The 22,670-nt window shown below is 34.6% G+C and overlaps 2 protein-coding genes across 5 annotated transcripts; one reads left to right on the forward strand and one right to left on the reverse strand.

Annotated features, from left to right (window-relative positions):
• The first annotated feature begins 9,640 nt into the window (after positions 1 to 9,640).
• LOC105794456 (probable E3 ubiquitin ligase SUD1) lies at positions 9,641 to 12,623 on the forward strand. Of its 3 annotated transcripts, XM_012623639.2 has the most exons (8): positions 9,659 to 9,919; positions 10,505 to 10,836; positions 10,988 to 11,059; positions 11,212 to 11,279; positions 11,372 to 11,507; positions 11,862 to 11,942; positions 12,018 to 12,107; positions 12,207 to 12,623. In XM_012623639.2, exons 2-8 carry the CDS (start codon positions 10,591 to 10,593, stop codon positions 12,294 to 12,296), a joined length of 783 nt encoding a protein of 260 aa, XP_012479093.1. In that variant the 5' UTR covers positions 9,659 to 9,919; positions 10,505 to 10,590; the 3' UTR covers positions 12,297 to 12,623. The 3 variants fall into 3 exon arrangements, with proteins under 3 accessions (XP_012479089.1, XP_012479087.1, XP_012479093.1); XM_012623635.2 differs by having other exon boundaries at positions 9,641 to 9,804; positions 11,862 to 12,107; XM_012623633.2 differs by having other exon boundaries at positions 9,657 to 9,919; positions 11,862 to 12,107.
• A 256-nt stretch (positions 12,624 to 12,879) lies between these two features.
• On the reverse strand, positions 12,880 to 21,157 carry LOC105794454 (sulfhydryl oxidase 2). 2 transcript variants are annotated; one of them, XM_012623632.2, is made up of 12 exons: positions 20,671 to 21,154; positions 19,957 to 19,981; positions 19,778 to 19,870; positions 18,438 to 18,616; positions 17,502 to 17,571; positions 17,331 to 17,399; positions 17,149 to 17,222; positions 16,224 to 16,380; positions 15,748 to 15,788; positions 14,159 to 14,305; positions 13,644 to 14,081; positions 12,880 to 13,451 (listed from the first exon to the last, which is right to left on the reverse strand). In XM_012623632.2, the coding sequence occupies exons 1-12, from the start codon at positions 20,886 to 20,888 to the stop codon at positions 13,430 to 13,432; spliced, it is 1,533 nt and encodes a 510-aa protein (XP_012479086.1). In that variant the 5' UTR covers positions 20,889 to 21,154; the 3' UTR covers positions 12,880 to 13,429. The 2 variants fall into 2 exon arrangements, with proteins under 2 accessions (XP_012479086.1, XP_012479084.1); XM_012623630.2 differs by having other exon boundaries at positions 12,880 to 14,081; positions 20,671 to 21,157.
• Positions 21,158 to 22,670: the final 1,513 nt, after the last annotated feature.

Here is a 22,670-nt window from a genome sequence, read left to right on the forward strand (position 1 = left end):
ACCCAGAACTCTAATCTTTCTAAGTAACAAAGTTAATTCTTGCCCCCGATCCGATTCTAATTCATACTTCACACTCAGCGTGTCAGCCTGTACTGCTAAAGTCTGTATATGATCAGCTACTTGTCGAATCTGAACCATAGCTTCCTCAATAAGATGATCTCTGCTTCTAACTTGACTCTGAAAGTGGTGAAGCTGTTCATTATTACGAATTTCGTTTGCTTTTAAGTGCTTGATTTGGATCTCACAATTTTGCAGTACCGTTTCTAGCTCTTCAATTCTTTTCTTCAGTTTTTCAATCTTGCTCAAGCTAGCTTTCAACTCTTTTGCCAAATTTCGATTTCGATATCGACGAAGACATCCTTCCAACACAACCACCCTATCCTTTAGCTCGCTTTTTTCCTTTTGGCTTTCTGACAAACTCTTTTCTAAAACTTCGTTTCATCTCTGCATCTCCTGAAATTTCTGTTCCTATCTATCGGTTTTGTCCTTTTCTTCTCGATTTACGCCGCATCGCTCAAGTCTTTCCCACCCAAATAGCTTCGATTGATAAACGATTTTTTATAATTCGTCTTCAGACTACCCAGCTCCTCCTCAGCCTTGTTTTTCTCTTTCTTTAACTTCTCATTTTCAAGCTTCTGAACGTCTATATCCAATCTTACGTTCGTCTTTTCCGCCTCCATTTGCTCTATCTTTTTCTCTAAATCCGCATTTCTCCTCTCAAAATCTTGCCTTATGATTTCCAACTCCAAAGGAATGACTCGCAAATGCTCTTCTATTGACTGGCTGTCTTCCTGATTTAGCTTAGGTGTATTATCATTAATCCTTCTAGCCCACCATTCATGATACTCAGGAGTTGTCATTGACCCACAGCTAGCCTCTTCATTCGGCGAGTCTGTTCTCACGCACTAGACATCTCTTGAATCTTCTTTCTATAGCCACCATCTTTATACGAAAATTCACAATCAGCTACCCCTTGGGTCGCAGGTATAAATTGCCTTGACCTATATTGCCTTAGTACCAATAATGGAACCCAATCAAAACTACCACACCTATACAAGACCTCATCTGGAAGTAAACAAGAAGCTCTCCACTCAACGTCCTCCTCTTGAAGATTTTGAAGAATTGCCATCCACTTCTCCTTCAAAATGTTGTCTCTCCTCGGCGTAGCGACTATCTCCTTTAGTGGTGAATAATTTTCAGAGAAAACCGAATACGAAACTTTATCCACCTTCCAAAAGTAACTGTGAAACCATGTGAGTAGAAGCTGTGCACATCCAATAAATCTACCTTCGCCTGTCTTCCGGCATGCACTCAATGACCTGAAAGTTTCTGCCAAAATTGTTGGAATCAGTGTAACCTTCTTATCGAGCCGGTCGAATAAATCAATGACTGCTTCATCCACATACCCCAAGGCTTTAGGGAAGACAACCAAGCCATATATACTTAAAGCAAAAACATCTAACCTTTTCCTTACATCTGGGTGTGTGAGAATTTTATCTTTCAAGCTTCTCCAAGGAACGCACTTACTATCCTCCTTTTGCTTAATTCGTGCGACAACCCACTATCATTCCTATTACACTCATCAGCTTCTTTGAAAAGGTTGGCACATTTACCGCTCTTGAATAGACCCTGTCCACTTGAAACTTTGAACATCGGAATAAAGCCATATATTCCTCTATCGTAGGCACCAAATCGACCTTCCCAAACGTAAAACAGCTGTAAGCAGGATTCCAGAACTGGGCAAGGGCTTGAAACAAATGCTTGTCTACCTTTACATCAAGCAAATAAGGCAAATCCCCATCATTATTATAAAATAACTGTCTAACCTCATCACTCCATTGACCCCATATTTCCTTCAATTCTTGCAAATTGTTTTGAGTCACACTGATATGCGTAAAGTCCCATAACTCCGATATATGCCCGTCAGCCAAACTATCACCCTTTTCTTGCTGCGTTGTTTCAGACCAAGTTCGGACAGCCGCATTCTCCTCCACTTTATCAAGCCTCTTTCCATGATAAGCCTTCTATCTAGCAACTGAATATGGATTGACGCCTTTTATGATGAAATGAAATGTCATGTCATGCAAATAAAACACCAAAAGTCAGTATCACATAAAAACATAGGATATAATCAAGTAATAGTAAAATCCCTAATTGGATATCTACTAGGGTTTAGTATAGTTCTACCTAGGGTGGATTCCTAAGGTTCATTATATGAAGTTCGGCTTCTAGGGTAAAGGTACCCGAACCAGCCAATTCCTCGATCGAGTTCGGTTCAGGGGAATACATTTCCCTACGACTGCACGGAGATGAAAATCTCACGAAGACATAGGTACGGATGTATCCCGAAAGCGGTCCACTACCCTGCATGGAGGTAAAAACCTCACGAATGACTAGTTTCTCGCTCCCACTTAAAGGGTAAAATTATCCAGTATATGTAATGTACAATACAAAATAATTTAAAGTACTTAAATCAATTAAGCATGAATGCAAGAGGATTTTTAAAACAAATTTTATTTTTTCGACTATAAGAAAAAAATTAAACAACTTTGTGGCTCGACTCTTTTATTTTTTTTAAAAAAGTTCCCCAGCGGAGTCGCCAAGCTGTCGAACCCATTTTTTTGAAAAATTTTAGGTTGTTGACTTTAAAAAAAATGAAAATTGGGAGTCGCCACCAATCTTTTATTAAGGTGTGATTGGATCACCTAAAAAAACGGCTTTGGTCTACGAGTTTTAGAAAAACGGATCCAGGAGTCGGTTACGTACGATGAAGGATTAGCACCCTCGTAACGCCCAAAATTGGTACCTAGTTAATTAATTAATGTCTTAATGTCAAAAATTTGAAAAATATAATCCTTAGCAAAAACTTAAAAACGTTACGTATTAAGACCTTTATCATTTCAAAGAAAGAAAATGCCACACCCATTGCGTTAGGGCACAACATTTTTATTTCCTCAAAAATGAATTAGGCCAGAATACTCGTGTAATAAAAATTTAAAAGGAATATCCATTTCTTCAAGATTTAAGAAATCGCGGCCCAATACGTTAAGGCACAATTCCTCCAAAATCCCAAACTCGGAATATTTCCTTTATTATTTTTTAGAAAAAATCTCCATTTCGAGAAATCAATGCGTCACATCCAATACGTTAGGACACAATGTGTTGAATTCCCAATAATGAGTTCCTATTTTTTTTATTAAAGAGAAATGTTCGATTGTAGATTTAACGAAGAAAATCAGAACCCAATACGTTAGGGCTCAATTCCCTTGAAAATCCTAAATACGAGCATTATCTCAATTTGGAAATTTTTTTATTTTTTTAAAATCGAGTAAAAAATTATGTAATGTTATATTGAATGCATGTATAAATATCGTAATAACAAATAACAATAATAAATACGACAATTGTATAGAAATAAGATAAACAAATAAATAATTAAAATTAAAAAACCAATGACGTGCAAAGTATCAAATAAATGAGCAAAATAAAAAATATGAAAACATAAATCAACAAACAAATAAATAAACAAAAAAATAAAGAAAAAAAGTGCATAATATATACATTGAAATTATGAAAAAACTATAAAATTTATATAAAATATTTTATATATAATACATTTATGAGAATAAAGAAAATATACATATAGAAATTATAAAATATGGATAGAAAGTATAATATATATATATACGTACATATATATATAACGTAATAAATATATAAATCATAAAAAATAATAATTACACATATAAACTTTAAAAAAAAGAAAAAAAAGAAAATATTTTGAAATTAATTAATTCTAAAAAAAGACTAATTTTAAACTGTGATAAAAAAACTAGGGCAAATTCGTAAATAAATAAAGTCTGGAGGACTAAATTGAACGCGCGAATTACATAGAGGGGCTGGAAGGGCAATTTTCCCTTCTCCTCTGAAACGGCGCCGTTCAAAAGGGTTAAATTGAAATTTAAAATAAGTTAAAGGACGAAATTAAAAAAAACAAAAGAACCTAATTGAAAATATATTAAAAGGCGGAGGGGCCAAAAGTGTAATTTGCCCATCCGCATAAAAACACGCGGACCCACCGCCGTCTGAGGTGGCCAGAAAAGGGAAAATCCCCTTTTTATCATTTTCGACCCCTCTAGGCCCAAATCTGGGCTAAAAATTTCCAAAATTAGCGAAAAAAAACTAGAAAAACCCCCAGAAACCTTTCGGCATCTAGTCGTCTGTCATCGGAGACGATCCTCGGCCTTCCCTTCGGCGTTTCAGAAGCCAAAAAGGTAGTTTCCTTCTCTTCTATTATTTTTGTTTATTCGTACGTAAAATAAAAAATCAAAAATAAATATAACAATAAAGAAACAAGTATCAACCTTTTTTTTGACCGATTTATCTCTCAGATTAAAAGTACAAGTCCTTTTATTTGATTTTTTCGATCCCTTTACAAGATATGTTAAAGGCCTTTTATAGCCATTAATTAAAAACAAAGAAACAAATCATGCTTGATATCTTCTTGATCTGCAAATCCTTTGATTTTGTTTCCTTTTCTGTGCTTATTTCTTGCAGGTGAAGGTGCGGAGATTCGACTCGTACGGGCTAAGTGGTGCATGGCGCTGAGGCTCCTCGAAACCCTAGGGTTTCAAATTGCTTTGGCCCTGGTCTAATTTTGGGCCTATGTTTGTTTCAGTTTGGGCCCTTATGGGCCTGTTTGTAATTTGGGCCTTTTACCTGGGCCAAAATCGGGTATTACAATACATAAACATCAATTATTCATTATAAATTTGATTAAAAAATATAATACATGAACAGACTTTAGGTTTAGCTTTTTCTTCTCTTGCTTGGTTTGTGCTAGGTTGAGTCTTGGGCTCATTTATTAATTTTTTATTTCTTAGATTTGGGCTAACTAGTTTAGGGAATAAGCTTGACCTTTTATTTTCTTTTTCCGATTTAGACAAAAAAATTTGGGAAAAAAAATCTAGTTCAATCGGGCTCAAAACAATGTCTTTTCAAATCAATATATTTGTCAATTCTTAATTCGACTATTCGATCTAGTCCTATCTAATCCGGTTTAAACAACTATGCCATGCATTTATAAAAAAATTTAACAACCATATGGTCTATTAGTAAAGTATTAAAATTTTAACCCCGAATATGGACAATAAAATCGACTTGAAAAATACCAAAAACAAAATTGCAGTTCCACACAAAACAACTTTAAAATACCAAAAGTATCAAACCACATGAGTTCTTAACATTCTCTTGATTCAAACACAAACCCTCACACAAAAGAAAATATTACTATCAATTCATCAACATTCCAATTAACCAGTAAAAGATTCTTAGACTGCTATTACTTGAATGAAATAACGAGAAGCAGCAATTACTCTAGCCGTTATTTCTTCTTTAACCTGGCCAACTTCAGATTGGCTTCTCAGACAATTTCTTGTGATCTCTTTATCTCTGCTTGATCCTCCAATGTTTGACAAATCTTTGCCAACTTCAGATCGCTTTCTAATCTCCAGTAAATTTCAACAACTACATTCATAATGTTACTCTGAAACTCTTGATTGTTAATCGAAATTGGCATCGAAGGTAATTAAAAATCCTATTTCTACATATCATTACATATAATTGAGAAGAAATGATATGCTAAAAATTATCTTCAATATAACTCAAAGAAACAAGAAATTCATTAAACAGTAGCTTGCAACCATTACTTTGGAGCAAATCATCTAACCAACTTTCCCAGGCCACAAAATCTCCACTGTCTCCCAAAACACCCATATTATTAGAAGATTCAGGATTCAAATGTGCTGGAGGAACCTATAAGCAAAATAGAATCAGATATTGGTCCAAAAATAAGCAAATAAAATAAAGAACTTTGCAACATGATAACACAATAAATAAGGAGGAAAGTAAACAACATTACGCATAGAATTAGAAACTGACAGGTTCCCTACTCATGATTTCCTTTTTTGTGTGTGTGTTTCTACCTGATATTTCTTGTTTGGTTTGGTATCTTACCATAAATGTGCATTGGGAAAGAAACAAATTGGGAATAATTCTTCACCAAATTCTGAATTTTGGTGGGATATGAGAGTTCAGGGATTTCTTCGACTTTAAGTCGATGAGGCACTGGGTGCCAATTTACTTCGATTTAACCGATGAGACATTAGGTGTCAAATTTATATAGCGCTGGACGCAGTTACTACTTCAAATTTATCTGATGAGGCACTAGGTGCCAAACTGGTGTGTTGGTTGGATCCATGTATCCGTCCGAGTTCGGGTCGTGTTAATAGGGGTAATTAAATAAAACGATAATATGATTGATATTGGATGATATTGTATGTGAATTAAAAATGGAATAGTGATTTGAAACATGAAAATGAGATACATGAGTTATGTACTCATGAATTGGATATGGAATGGATAATGTTTTTGTTTAAATGATATGTAGATCAGATTGTGAAAAGCTATTATATAGCAAGTAATGAGAATTGAGTATGGTATGAAATGATGTATTTATGAGTTGAGTATTGACTAGCTAATGCCATTGTACAATAAATGTGGTTTGATATGTGAATAACTATTTATATAGAAATTGTGTGAATTGGGACATTTGTTTAACAAATGAAATATGATAGCATATGATAGTCATGATACTGGACATTAATATGTACTTAAAATTCAATTGTGCATATTATATTATCTTATCTCTAAATATTCAGATATACCACTGAGTTTTACTCAGCGTACGGTTTTGTTTTTCCATGCGCAGATTAGATACTTCATTTTTGATCGCCGATTCAGCATCCAACAACAATCCTAAACTCAAATGTATGATGTTTATCTTTTGTGTCGGCATGTACCTAGGATTTTTAAATGATAGTTATTTTGTGGATGGATTGTAAATTAGGTTATAAGTGTAATGTTGGTTTGGTATATATGTATAAACATGTGTTTGTGTTTGAAACCATAGTATGGTATGGTAAATTGAACTAAAGCTTGGTATGTACATGTGAATTCAAGTTAATGTTTTAGGTAGATATGAGGTAGGCAAAATTGATGGATTTTGGCATGTTTATAATTTTAATTTGAATGATGCATTGATGATATGTTTTGATGATATAAATGTGGTACCAATGAGCGTACATTGGCTAGGCACCTAGGATGATTGGTTTAACATGTTTTGAATGTGTTTGATCGTGTTTTGAACAGGTTAAACAAATGGTTTTTGAATTTTTTTTAATGCCCAAACATGTAGGAAATGGTAAATTTATTATTTAAGGCACATTTTAGGCCCACATGGCCAGACACACGGGCGTACGACTTGGTTGTGTGAGACACACGGCTAACACACGGTTGTGCAAGGCCATTTCAAAGGGCACACGACCTGGCACACGACGTGTGGCTTGGCCATGTGACCCAAGTCAGAGAGTTACATGGGCACAGATACGATCTGGGACATAGTCGTGTGTCGCTACTTCGAATGCCCACGCGGCCAGACACACGGGCGTGTGACTTGGTCGTGTGAGTCACATGGGCGTGTGAATCCTGCAGTTAAAAATCTTCTAACTTTTTCTAAAATTTTTCAAATGTTCCCGATTTAGTCTCAAATCATTTCTAAAGTATTTTCAAACTCTCAAAGGCTTATTAAGGGACTTTATGCATGTTAATGTTGAATCATTTTATGATTTTTAAAATGTTTGAAATGAATAATTAGATTAAGATTACTCAGTAATGCTTCGAAACCCTATTCCGACGATAGATATGGGTTAGGGGTGTTATACATTATTTAACAACATAAACAATATAATGGTTTTGCTTTTAACTTAATGGGTAAACATTTATCAAAATGATGTAGTTTTGCCTTTTAACTTTAGAAAATGTAATCATTTATCCAAATGACATAGTTTTATCTTTTCTTATTCGGATTTTGAATAACTCGAATTGTGTAATTCATATTCGAGTTAAACTAAAAAATTTGATTATTATTCGAGTTTATCCGAATAAATGATTAATTCAAATAACTCAAACTATTTAATTCAAGATTTGAATTTTTTATCAAGTTTTTTGAATCGAATCGGATTGTGCTCTCCCATAGTTATAACTAGTTGGGACTAGCTATTTGGGCTGCAAATACATCTTGTAAAAAGGTAGTTTGGGCTTACACCAATAGGTGATTGGACCAATTGAGGAATAATAGACCATTCACTAAATAACGCTTCGCTGAATAGAATTGTTTCTGAATTGCGTGAACAAATTACTGTGTGCAAATCTCTTGCTACTTTCTCGATTTTTATTTATGTTTTATTGTTTGTTCAATCCTATGACTAAACTTGTTATCTAATAATCAAGTGATATTCGTAGCAAACTAATGTGGTTTTTCAACCATCTCTCTGAAAAAGGTTTGTCATTCGATTTTCTTGATCCAATTGAACCATGTAAAAAAAAATTGGATCTGCACTTGCTTTAACCTTGAAATGGTTAAGTAAATTTTGACTAATGGTTAAGTAAATTTTGACTATCTCTGGCTTCAATCATCATTATTATCTTTTGTTTGTCAATGTAATTATAACAATCTCATTTTGTAAATCCAACATTTTCAATTCCACCAACTTCATTTCACATGTAAGAGTAAACATCTATAGGACGTATACCAGCACTAGCCATTGAATTAATGACGTTTAGCTATCGGAACTGGGTAAGCTGACCTAAGTAGATGTCTTTTTGAAAGAGTTTCTAACTCATAATTATGCTCAGAAATAAAACGATTGATTGTCCATTGGTCATCTTGTATTGTAAAGCGAATCATTGTCGGACATTCAATCTTGTTTCCAAATTGTCTTTTTTTTTTGTATCCTCAACATCTTTAAATTCTTTGAAACCTTGTTTGGAACAATAAAAGTCTTCATTATGAATAATCTTTGTGCTAGAAAGATATTCGTTTTTCCATTTTTGAACACTAAAACCAATACGATGAGCATAATCTGTATACAAATTATGAGCTTCATCTTCACTACTTACCACAATTTCCTTCAAATTAGCATTATCAATTTCTATCATTTCTACATAAGTAAAACTTTAAAAAATTCTCAACCATATCATGCGACGTATATGCATCAAATTAAGCATATAACAATTATAAAATCTAAAAGAAATCGGATCACGAAAGAACAATTTTATTAATAATATATATTACAATTTGCTTTGAAAATAAGCGTATATTTTAAGTTAACTAACTAATACATATATAAATAAAATATAAAAATTATTAACTAAATTAAATTCTGTAATTGAATCAAGAGATTAAAAATTCTATATTGAAAAATAAAGCAAATAAGACAATTTACCTACAATAACAGAGCAAAGCTCAAATAACAAATGCGACTAGCACAACTTGAACCTAAATCGTACTTGAGATAGTATACACCCTTAGCCATTAAACCATCACATAGATTCAGAGCTTAAAATTTTTTATGTAGTATAATTTTAAGAGTTACTGAAATGTTTTACTGTAAATTAACCCTAATATAACATTTTTATTTTTAATCGGTAAAAACCATGAATAAAAAAAAAATCTAATCATCAATCAATATAAAATTGCGTAATAAAGAGAGCAAAAATAGTTTAACCGTAAAAACCGCTTAAGAATAATTCCTTTCAATTTCAATATTATTTCACTTTGATCGACTTTGCTTCGCTTCATAAGACTTAAAACACCGAAACCAGAAACAAACGCCCCTATATCAACACAAGATTCAATCCTACGATACAAAAGGAAGAACGGCAACAATTTGGAATTGCTGTAAGGTTTGCACTCAATCTCTTGCTTCACCTCAAAACCATAGCTTTAATTTTCACTAAAACTATGTGGGAGATAAGGGAAAGACGGCTCCTTTGCTTGAAGAAAAACAATCCCTTTCTTGTAAGTTTCTTCCTTTTTCTCTTCCACTTTCTGTTATAACCCTTTTCTTGCTACGAGTTATGCTTTTGCCTTGGATTGGTAAAATCACGCTCTTTTCTTTTTGTTTTTTCATTTTGGCATGCCTTTGTTCTCTTCTTTTTCTTTCATTCCTCTTTTACTTTTCTGGGTACTTTCCCTTTTTCCTTTCTGCATACTTTATGGTGTTCTTGGACGTATTTTCTTCTATGGGTTTATGTCAATTAGCCTTTTTTTTTTTTTTGGAGGCGGAGGGGTTCTTTTTGGTAGGCAGTTGTTTAATAAAGTGTCTTTGTTGTAAAAAAAAAAAAGAGATAAAAATAATTTTCTTTTGAAATTTTAATGTCTTTGCTCCAATTTGCTGAGCTTTTGATGCTGAATTTTTCTTAAAGAGATATCCTATTGTTTTGATGGTTAGAGCCAAATTTTTGTAAGCATTTGTAGGGGTCCTAGTTCTGGTTTCAGTTGAAAAGTTGAGAGGAGTTCCATAAGAGCATAAATGTATTTACTACTACCTAAATTAAAAACTTTTTAGGTTGTTCCTAATCATTTGTGGTTTTTTCTGAACAGGACAAAAAAGTAAACGAGAGAAGTTGATCAACTGGTTCCTAGCTTGGGTTATTACATCCGATTCTTGAGTTTTTCGATATTTGAATATGGGGGATCATTTTGTATTACTAGTGGATCGGTTGTTGACAGAATCCACACTGGAAGCTGCAATCGGAAGCAGGAACCGGTCTTTGCAGGCCACTGCATCGGCAGTTGATGACACGAAGGTATTCGGTTCTTCAACAACGGTAGATTTGTTATCCCCGAGGAAAATTGTGGAATGCAGGATATGCCAAGATGAGGATGAAGATTCAAACATGGAGACCCCTTGTTCTTGTTGTGGCAGCTTGGAGGTTAGTTTGGTGCTTATTTAGTTTCCAAAATTGAAAATTTTAAATTCGAGTTTTTAAGTTCCTTTAACCTTACCCTTTCATGCTTTATTTATCATAGACAACCCCAGAAGTCTCTCACCATGCAAAAACTTCTGTTTTGATGTTATTGCAGTATGCTCATCGGAGATGTGTACAAAGATGGTGCAATGAGAAGGGCAACACTACCTGCGAAATATGCCATCAGGTTACTTAACTTTTCACATTTCATGAAGACTTCTCTTTTTTTCTCAATTCCAATTTCTTCAAGTAATATACAAATTGAGTTGTTCATTGTATAGTTCATCCTGACTTTATGTTATACTAAAACATACCTCATCATCATCTTCTGCATTTCAGCAATTCAAGCCTGGCTATACCGCACCACCTCCTCTGTTTCAAATCAGGCATCTTCCAATGAATCTGAGGTAACCTTTTGTACGAGTTAAAAAGTAATAATTAACAGTCTCTTATCAGGTTAAAAATGCTTCATTTAAGTACCTTTTATGCTTTGTATCAGGGCAAACTGGGATATCTATAGGAGGGAGTTAAATGATTCTCGCTTTATAGCAGTTGTATCAACAGATCGCCACTATGATGAATATTCAGTTTCGACTACAAGAAGCTCGATATATTACCGAACAGTTGCAATAGTGGTAACTCTCACTCTTTAAATCAAGTTCACTGTCCTAAAGAATAATGCAATTCGGTGGAATATATGACATATTCTAATTTAAACACTTAAAAGATTCTACTAAATGTACCATGCTAAGTATGCTTCTTCTTGACAGACGTAGCTAACTAAAATATTAATAGCTGTTATGATTCTTACAGTGGCACTGTGGCAGTTAAACTTTTAATTTCCAAATTTGTGCTGAAAATCATGGAGACCAATGTGTAAAAACATCTAATTTTGTTAGGATGAACCCGAAACCATGACTTTAGTTTATTCATCAACTGCTTTCCTTCTGACAGTCCTCTACTTGATTTCTTATTCTTTTCACCTGCAGTTGATGCTTCTTTTGATTTTACGACATACTCTTCCTGTCATACTTACTGGAAGCAATGAGTACACTTTCCAATTGTTTACGGTAAGTTTTGTTCTTGTATTTGAAGATATTGATCGACTTCCAGTGTATAAACTAGCGCTGTCACATGTTGTACAGTTGCTATTACTTCCGATTGTTGGGATTATCCTGCCAATATATTTGATGGTGAAAGCAGTGGGTGCCCTCCGTCACTGCCGGCAACAACAGGTGAGAGTTTCACTTTGGTTAAACTCATAATTTCCATCACCTGCTATGATGAAAACAATTTTCGCTCAGTGAGTATTTTGTTTTGGTTAAAACCATTAGGAGGCTCCAAATTCGTTGTTTACTCAATCAGATGAAGAAACTGAGCATTCTACCATGCAAGCTCAACCTCACATAGTCAACATCCTTTGAATGCCAACAGATGCACTAGAAGTCATTACAAGAAATTGGTGTCATCAATATCAGGCCATCTTTGGGGAGTAAGAGTAACGAAACTGGAAGATGTTGATCTCAGCCAATAAGGGCTTGTAGTTTGGCAAAAATATTTTTATTACATGTTAGGCAAGTAGTCTTTAGAAAAAGATTGTACAGACCGACTCTGGGGAAGACCCCTTTTGTATATAGTTAAAGAAAATATACACTGACAGAAAGAAATACGAAGGTATGTACTGTGTATATAACCAATGTACAGTATATATAAAAAAGGCAGCAATACAAGTGTACATCGTTTTGTCTTAACTGCTTTCTCTAGGGTTTTACGTGGGCGTCCCCAAACTATGGGTGGGTCGTTCTTATTGAATCTTTAAAATCAGTATTTGTTTTTTGTCAACTTGTGTGTTAATGTTGTGGAACATACTTTAAACAAGTGCAGCATGTCTAGTTTCTCAAAAATGTCTTCCACTTTTCAAAAGCATAAAAAAATATTCTCCGGAAAGACAGATTTGATATTCTATTGAGTCAAATACCATCATTCGTGAAGCCAATTACTAAAGAATACGAAAAAAGTTTTTGAAGAATTACATTTCCCTAAATAAATTGGTGGAAGATTGTACAATTTCTACATTTCTGAAATTCATGACAGCCCTGATATCAATGATTGCAAGTGATCTATTAAGTGATACAACCATATATGCAAATACAAGGGCCATTGAGTTTTCCGAGTAAACCATTGACAGAGGTTACCATGGTTCTTCAATGTTTTAATCATATGAACAAAATAAAGTTCAGAGAAGGAATTGGACCTGAAACTTGTATCAGACATTCCCAAAAGTCACTCTAAGCATTCATGCAGGCAGCAGCAGCAGCATTGTCAAAGGTAAAATGGAAATTAAGTAACAAGATAAAGAAGCCAAAAATGAAGATTAAGTTAATCTGTAGGAACCCAAAATTAAATTTCAGGACGGTCTTGATAAAAAAACTGATAAAAGAATAGGACCTCGAGTGCAACGGTACAAGGTTGTAATCTGGATTTCTACATGGAGCTTGAGGTCATCCAATGGGGCATCTTAAAGATTGTGTTCGATATTTTTGTTGTTCTAGTAATCTTAACTCCAGCTTCTCCTTGGCCTGAAAAGTGGTGGAAGGAAATCAGATCAGAAAGTTGCATCCTAAATATCAAAAACTTCTCTCTCTACAACTCTCCCCCCACCCCTCTCACCCTGTTGCTCTCTATACTCCCATGCTTATAATCCTATTTGAAAGAACTCATATCCTCAGAACTATCATATGTTCTTTAAAGAGTGTAGTTGGTGGTAATACTTCCGATTCTTCTGCTGGGAACGCCAGTAGCAAGCAAGTGCTCCAAATGCACAGCTAGCAAGAGCAATAGCCAATGCAGCCCCAACTGGCACCACAACTGCGTTCGTTGATGAATCTTCCAGAATAACAGTGGTTCCATCACCTCCTAGAAGACCCTTTTCTTTGTACAAAGATACAAGTGTATTCCCATAATAACTAATTAAGAACTTGAATACTTCATCCCGCTTCCAATTGATCTGACTGCCTCCTTTATCTTTGGGACCTTGGGAATGATGACATGAAGGACAAAGCTGTTTTGGAGGCCAAATAATCTTTGGGAACTTGGGATCTCCGGTTTTTAGAGATGCTTCTTCCTTCATTAGTCTTTCATTAACTTCATTATGTGCACTCCACAACCAAAGGGCAAAGTCACGGGCTTTTGTGAAAGGACTTTTAACACTGCAAATTGAACTTCTGCAGTTAGATGAAATAAATCTACATATTTAAGAAATAACTTGCTTTGGAATCAAATTTACCTTGAACACATCTCATAAAAATGTTGACGGCACTCCTGACAAATAAAGAAGTTGTGAATAAAATCACAGATAGATGTAAATGCGGTCTGGCTCTCTCCATCCTCAATCCTCACAGAGAGGGAATGCATTAAAACCCATAAGCCACAACTGCATACAAATATGTTTAATTATTGACAGTTTATAAAATCAATTACAGCTGAAGGAAACTCTCTATCTTATAATTGTTGAAAAAGAATTATAGGAACAAATAACTACGGAAGAAGGCAAGTCTGATAACCCTAAAACAAATTTTGATGACACAGCTGTCATTCTTTCACATCATAAATTGCAAAATGGCTTAATTAGTTGTTCTATGGCTAAAATATAAAAAATAACATTAACTGTTAAAATCCGTTATCTTTGCCGCACTAGTGTTAACATGGTTCTTACTCTGCTGCATTAGCATTTACATGGCACAAACATGATAAATAAGGCTCTCTAGATGATGTGGAATGCCATATAAGACCAAGTCAACTTGAATTTTCATATTATAAGTTAAAGCCAAGAAGATGTCCATGTGGCAAAAAGGTTTCCATTAGAAATAAGGACATAATGGAACAAAGAACTTTTAAGGACGACATTGGGTACATTGTAAAATAAAAGTAACCTGAAATTTTTGAAAAAGCACAAGGATTTCCTTGGATTTTTAGCCCAAAAATATGTAAGAAGGTTAGCAAATAATGCCATAATTCACCATGAGGGAGAGAAAGATTATGACAGAGACAGAGGCAGAAATTTCCAGAAAAACTAAAAGGGTTAAGTTATTATTTGGGGCCTGAACTTGGAAACTTTTCCCACATTGGGGTCTGAACTTTTTTTTGGTAGAAGTTAGGTCCTAAACTTGGCAATTGTTCCCACATTAGGACCTGCACTTGGTAGCTTTTCCCACATTGGTGCCTGAACTTCTTTTTGGTCCAAGTTAGGGCCTGAACTTGGCAATTGTTCCCACATTAAGGCTTGAACTTTAGGGTTTTCAAGGACTAACTTGGATAAAAAAAAAAGTTGAAGTCCCAATGTGGGAACATTTTCCAAGTTCAGGGCCTAACTTGGACCAAAAAAAGTTCAGCCCCCAATGTGGGAAAGTTGCCAAGTTCAAATCCCAAAATGTGATTTAACCCAAACTAAAAAGAAAAGGACAAAAAATGAAAGTGAAGAAAAAAAGCTTGCATCGCACGCAGTTGGCATGTATCTTGAGCTAATTTGCTAAAACCAAATTGGATCCCCTAGTAACATTATCAGTTTGCAATTAACCCTCCTTTTAATGCATAAGCTTATCATGTTCACGCAATATGTACGTCACAGTATAAACATAAATTAGATCAAATATGCAATAATAATTACATTCAAATCTATAAGCCTACTAGCAACCCAGCTATCCCTCATGCACAGACCCTATGGAAAGAGTGCGCTACTACTTCAAGAGTTCATTGAGAAGTAAAATAATTTGATACCAAAAGAAATGCTAAAGGAAGTGAAAGACTTCTGGATGGAGAAGCTCAAGTTCTTTCAAAATTGCATGAGCTAAAAATTAAGGGATTGCAAGTCATTACCTAAAGCCCCGGGTATCCTTCTTGCTGCCACGACAAAACATCTACAAAGAAAGAACATCAAAATGTGGTGTAAAGCAAACATTAAAAACTCAAACTCAAATGTAAAATTTTCAAAAGAAAATATTTGGTCTTGGAGAAAATAAAAATGAATAATAGAGCTTCATCGATTTGACATTCTCACAGCTCAAATCAGTCATAATTTTCTCTTTATTAGCAGATATAGAGAGAGGCAATGGATAACATAAAAATAAAAAATAGGTGTTGCAGCTACTTATAGGTAACTAACAATCACCAATTGTAGTAGTATTAGGGCATTCTGGTTCATGCAAGCTAGTTCTCATTCCAGCCATAAGACAACGCATATAAAACAAATTAGAAGCACTTAACCATGCGTAGATGGTACTTCCTAATATCAATATTTTCAAATATACGCAAGGAAAGAAAATAACAAGCCAAAGTTGCCTTTGAGTATCTACCCAATATCCACGGGGAACATCCTTTCCACAAATATGGAAATTGCGTAGCACCCCTATCATGTTACTGGTGTCAACATCATGCTTGTCTGATGACCACATATCTAATGGGCACAAGTCGTCAAAGTTGACAAGTACTTCTGCGCTTCCTTTCCGACACCTAGTACAAAGACAAGGAGAATTTGATGTCAAACTTAAGAAATAGTTTCGGCTTGCAGACAAGGTATTGGTTTTTGTCAAGTAATTCCATTTGTCAGTATGGTCTTCGGCTCTTCAACTTCCACTACTTATTTTATCTCTACATCATTCTCTTCCTTAACTTGCCTTGCTGCCACTGTGATATCCCCTCTATTCATTTTATGTCTTGTAGAAGGAATATAATTGATTTTTTCTCAAGCATTGGGTTATCATTAGTCAATGTCAGAGTTGTTGAGAAAGTTGGCCTATTCCAAAGCTGCTTTAAATTTAAGTTATTGAATCATCTACCATATTGTTTTTGTGGAGTTGTTGAATAAAGAGATTAATTGTCTCATGTCAGTTATTTCCAATACTAGCTTCCCCCACACTTCATAGAAATGACATCGTTCTGCCTTATGTATTACTCATGATCTTTTACTTGGAAAAGAATTATTCCAAGTTCCATAGCTTTTAGGCAATTATTTTTGAAACTCTACTGACCAGGCTATCACATGCTCCCTTTCCTAGGATAAGTTTGGTAGACATAATATCATCTTATATTTTTTTGGCAATTAATAGTTCACCAAAAGCCCAATAATGCCCCTCCTTTGCATTCAAGACCATATCAGTAGCCATTAGGAGTTATTTTTCCTTTCCTTCGGCTGTATTTCCTTCAGTCTGCAGGGGTGTTAAGTTACAATAATTCTAGTAACATAAAGCCAAGGAACATACTAAAAAGTTGGATCTTTACCTCCTGGAAGGATGATGGGCCACTAAAAGTTGAAGGAATTTTATGAGTGGAGCTCGAGTTTCTGATTTAATCATCTGCAGATAATCATCTCCAGCAAATTTAGATGACAGAAATTCCTAGCCTCATATGCATACACAGGTCAAAAATAGAAGAAACTTTACACAAGACAGTGAAATTCACACCTTATGTTCTAGAATTATGTCAAAGGCAGTTGCAGTTGCCTCCTCCACGTCATACACAGCTCGAGCAATCTTTCAAAATTAGAAAAGAAAATGAAGGTAAAACCATAAGCATATTTAGAAATCTCATACATGCATTATTCAAGAAATCAAATTGGAAATGAACTAAAAGACCTGTCCAGGATCCGATATATTTGATGAAAGATGCTCGTTTTCAAATTTTTCATCTTCCAGACCATATGAACTGAAAGGGAGTATAAGCAGTACAAATCAAATGAGAACTCAGGCTGATGGTCAAAACTTCATAGGATGTGCAAACCTTCTGCACAAACTTAGCAGTAGAAGATCAATCAAGCATCCGTTTTTATAACTACATTGTGAGAACAGAAATAGATTTCATTATACCCCAAAACCTTCCCCATACTGATGGTTGTCATGCCCAACTTCAAAATAGCTAAAGTTCCAATCTTGTACCCCAGTTTTCTAGGACTAACATAATGGTTTACATAATGTGTAGAGGTTCAACTTCTACTTTGCAATTTTTTCTATAAACTATAATTCTTAATTTTTAAGAAACCGGGTAGTTGAGTCAAGGTAGGCATTAAAAAACCAAAAAGTATGGGAACTGGACGTTCCTGCACTTTCTACTCATACTCACTTCGGCATACAATAAACTTCTAGAAAAGCATTAAACTATTATATCATAATCCTTGTCAGGAATTTTGTAATAACATGCCAACATAGTTTTCCGTTTATAAGCATAAGTTGCAATTGGATTTGAAGAATGCATCCTCCTCCTATATGTTATGTCCATATGAAACATCCCAGATCAAGAATGAATTTTAAAATTAAGTCCTATATTCAATTACCAAAAATCTTCCTCCAGGTTGTGTCAATTATAAGATTATTATAAAATAACATGTTTTTACTAAACAGATTATCATGCAATTCCTAAATGTACAAGGACACAAGAACGACTAGTAAAAAACATGGCCTCTTTCAGTAAACCGCTCATAATTGCCTTTACTATTCCATAATTTTAAGAAAGCACCACTTTGGATTATAAAGATGATGTGTATTAAATAAGTGATGGATGAAGATACCTCATACCTGCCTATTTGCTTATTGATCCAATTAAGCAAGCGTTCAGCTGTCCGCCCATCATCAATTACATGTAATTTACTTTTCGCTTGATTAGAGCTCCAGCCAGCAGAAAACTTTGTAGGAGGACCCCAAAATAGCATAGGATAGTGACTCACAGAAAACTTATCACAAAGTTTGCTATTTATCTGTGCTGCCAAACAAGTAAAAAAAAAAAAAAAACCAAAGAAAATTAACAAGACACATTTTTTGAACCGAAATCAGTGAAAAAGAAGTGCTACAAAGGAAACGCAATCTTTTATACAGCGTTTGATTAACAAAACAAGGCTGAATAAGTTGCAAATCTAAATAGATGGAGGAAAAGGAACATCCAACTTACGTGGCTACATTCTAACTGTGCAAAGCTCACAAAAATAATGATATTAAAGATGCTATTTTATTGGATTTTCATTAACTTTACTCCACAATTCGAGAAGGCCCAAATATTAGAAAAATTAGAAGTTCTAATATCTAAATGCTCTCTTTATTATTGCCCTAATGATTCAATCAATGACATCACAAGGCAATTACTTTCTTAATTACACACATTCTAACTTCCACGATTTCTGATCCAGATGATTAGCTTCACATGCTCCTAAATTTCAGTTCTATATGTTTCTTGTCAGCAAAAATAAAACAGTTTAGGGTTTAGGGTAAATTATGTTTTTAATTGTAATACCAAAGATCTATCTAAGAGATAACAATCAGAAACCCTAAACCCAAGCACTTACTTTGGATTAGGTAGAAGGATCCCCCCCCCCCTTTTTTTCCCTCTTTACACCTGCCATTTATGAGACCCTTGTATCAACTTGATTATAGTTAAGTTTCATTTCCAAGGAAGAATTAAGGATTGGTAGGGACATAAAATTCAACTGCAAAAACAAAACTTATGTGACCAAGAAGGGTTGGGGGGAACCATTGAACATCTTTTAAGTTCAGATAAATGAATTTTGATATATATTCTCAAATAAGGAAAGAAGTATTAACAGATACTTTTAATGTTTGGCAATGTTAATAAATGTTTGATTGGAGCAATAAGTAAACAAAACCACAGAATAATAACATCAAATATAACTGTCCGTCTTTCCCATGACAGATGCTACTCAAAGTTCAAAGTACTTGTTCCAGCAGTTAAACAAACAACATACAACTTTATATTCAAAACCATAAGTGCAGAAACATTTCAACTCCATCTTAAATCCCAGATCATGCTAGTAAGGCAAATATATGCTTTTGAAGAAGCGAGTATTTTTACAGCAGTACTTACAGGACGCTGCACTTAGCAAGTATCCAGAAGACAAAATAAATACCTTTAATGCACAGTCTACTCTAGTCATCAATACAATTCCAGGATGCACAGCATTGGGTCCATTGAAAAGCTTTGCAACATTTTCATAATGGTGCTGAAATATTGTATGCAAAGCAGCAAAAATATAATAAGAAAGTGAAGATATGAAAAATTCTTAGCATAAAATATACCAAATAGTACCTTGTAATTTCTGCAAGCAGGGCACCTGAAAAGCAATAATCACAAAGAAGAATGAATGTCATATAACATTATTACTGGCTTGGAGCATGGAATTCAACTACTAGCAACATACACTCAATCATGTACATCCAAATTATTTCACGCAAAAGGTTGACTATGTACTAGGGAAAAAAGAAGAAAACATCAAACTTAAAAAGGGTAGGCAAGGAAAATTTGTCCGTGGCATCAAAGGCTTATTTTTGGATCTATCATGAATTCCATTCGTCTAGTTCCAGAAGCTAGTAGTAATGTCATCAATGCAGTGTTCAATTCCCACAACGTTTGCCAAAATTTGATGGCCATACCCTCCTATTCATGTACATCCAAGGTGTCTAATTTCTTACCGGAGCAAGTTTGCTGCAAAAATTAACAAGAAGGACCAATTTTGGGCTGGTAAAGGTTAAATATTTCCATTCCTACACTTGAAGCTATTATCTTCGTTTATCAACTCAAATAGACATTCCATTTCTCATAACGATAACGAAATTAGATTAGAAGACATTTCGGGCAGGTTAAGGTTTTCATAAAGAAGTTCACAAATACAACATACTTTTTCTACCCTGGTCAACAGTGTTAACAAAACTATAAACCTCAAGCATAATTTAATGTTTTCTGCTCAAATCAAAGCTCAAACCTTTAAAACAGTGACAGCGTAGAAATGAAAAGAGCACTAACCAATGAGCGAAGAATTCGACTATAGCATAAGTAGCAGGAGTGTCCTTGAGAACAGCATCGAAATTCGTGGCGTTCAATTCAACGGCGTAGTCCTTGGGATCACTACCGCCGACGATGTTATGACCAATCTCACGAAGTACCACCCGCGATCCCGCTTGCAACGAGGTTGCCTTTAAGATCCAAAGGTTCAAAATCAGAATCCAATGTACAAGAGACATGGGGGAAGAAACCGATTGTACAAATATATTTGGTTTTCTCGCACAGCTTCGCCGGAATTGAAATGAAAAATTTCCCTTTGATTTTCTTCAAGTATTAATGGATATTAGAATTTAAGAAAAAACAAATTATAAAGGAGATCTCCAGTTAGGTATCATGGGGCAGGAGACGATGTGGTGGTGGTGGGTGGGTTTGGAAATTTCCGATGGAAGGTTAAGAAATACGTGCTTTCCTATTTCGTTTTCTTTCCAGAATTGCTACAAAGCCCAAGGTCAAATTTTTTTTAAGTGAGTAAAGAAGGGTAAATTACAAGTTTAGTCTTTTATATTTTCTTAAAATTATGCTTTGACCACTAAATTTTTAAAAAACTACTACATAATTATTAATGTTATACATGGGTCCTAAAGGTAAAACTTGGCTTTCCTCTTCTTGTTTTTCCTGTTCCTTCAATCGGGCACTCACCTTCCTTTCCAATTTCATAGAGTTATAGTTGCTTTTCATGAGCCTGCTATTCAAAGCAGAATTAGTGTGAGAGCCTTGGTTAGATACATAATGAGACATTGACTTGAGGCTGTCTCATCTGTCGTATAAATTATATTTTAAAAAATTATAAAAATATCTAACTTCCAGATTAATTAGGAGAATCCCTTGAAAATTATAGTGCAATCCGATGTCATCAATTCTCAAGGCGGCAACACCTTAGAATTTCACCAAATCACCACTCAATTAGTCCGTTAATGATTAGTTTTAAAAAATATCTTTTTTTTTCTGCTGTTTTGTATGTATTTTTCTAAATATCCGTATTTTAATCTATATTCCTAGAGTAGAATGAAAAATTTTTAATTTTGGTGATAACTTTAGATGTGGCGATACCGTTATATTTTTTTTATGTCGCCTCCTTCTGTAAAGGCATCAAATTCAATAAAAAAAATTGGTGCCAACATCAAATGTGGTGGCACCAATACCTTTTTTTTTTTTGAATTTTTTGGTGTCACTTTTTCATGTGGAGTCATCAAAATCAGTAAAAAAAACTCCCTAATGACAACTCTAGATGTGGCGGCACCTGTAATTCTTTTTTTTTTACTTTTTCGATGTTGCCTCTTCATGTGGAGTCACCAAAATCAGTAAAAAGAAATTTTCACCCGATACCAACTTTAGTTGTGGTGGCACCGGTAATTTATTTTACTTTTTTGATAATGCCTCTTCATGTGGAGGCTCTAAAATCTGTAAAAAAAATTTCCCTAGTGTCAACTCCAAATGTGGCAGCACTGGTACTTGTTATTTTTTGAGTTATTCGGTGTCGCCTCTATATGTAGAGGCACCAAAATCTGTAAAAAGAAATTTCCTCTGGTGCCAACTCAAAATGTGATAGCACTAGTAAATTTTTTGAAATTTTCAATGCCCCTTCTTTATATGGGGACACCAAAATTAGTAAAAAAAAAATTCCCTTGGTGTCAACTCCAAATGTGGTGGCACCTGGTAATTTTTTTAAAATTTTTAAGTGTAGCCTATAATGTGGCGGCACCAAAATCAATATGTCACTACACCAGAACAGGTTTTTAGCGGCGTTTTTTAGGCCTTTAGCGGCGTTTTTTAGCGCCACTAAAGATGTTTGCGGCGCTTGTGAAAGCGCCACAAAAAATGCCGCTAACGACAACGTCGCTAACTTTTGCAGCGTTTACAGAAAAAAACAACACTAAAGATCATATTCTTTAGCGGCGTTTAAAAAAAGATGCCGCTTAAGATCATGTTCTTTAGCGGAGCTTGGTAAAAAAACGCCACTA

The sequence above is a fragment of the Gossypium raimondii genome, chromosome 3 (assembly GCF_025698545.1).
Source record: "Gossypium raimondii isolate GPD5lz chromosome 3, ASM2569854v1, whole genome shotgun sequence".
Taxonomy (NCBI): Eukaryota; Viridiplantae; Streptophyta; class Magnoliopsida; order Malvales; family Malvaceae; genus Gossypium; species Gossypium raimondii.

Coding starts and splice junctions, on each gene's coding strand:
- LOC105794454 (XM_012623630.2), bottom strand. CDS start 20,888: ATGTCTCTTGTACATTGGATTCTGATTTTGAACCTTTGGATCTTAAAG. Junction 19,871..19,956: donor CTGCTTGCAGAAATTACAAG/GTACTATTTGGT, acceptor ACAATATTTCAG/CACCATTATGAAAATGTTGC. Junction 14,306..15,747: donor AAGGATACCCGGGGCTTTAG/GTAATGACTTGC, acceptor ATTTGTATGCAG/TTGTGGCTTATGGGTTTTAA.
- LOC105794456 (XM_012623635.2), top strand. CDS start 10,591: ATGGGGGATCATTTTGTATTACTAGTGGATCGGTTGTTGACAGAATCC. Junction 11,280..11,371: donor CATCTTCCAATGAATCTGAG/GTAACCTTTTGT, acceptor GCTTTGTATCAG/GGCAAACTGGGATATCTATA. Junction 12,108..12,206: donor GTCACTGCCGGCAACAACAG/GTGAGAGTTTCA, acceptor TAAAACCATTAG/GAGGCTCCAAATTCGTTGTT.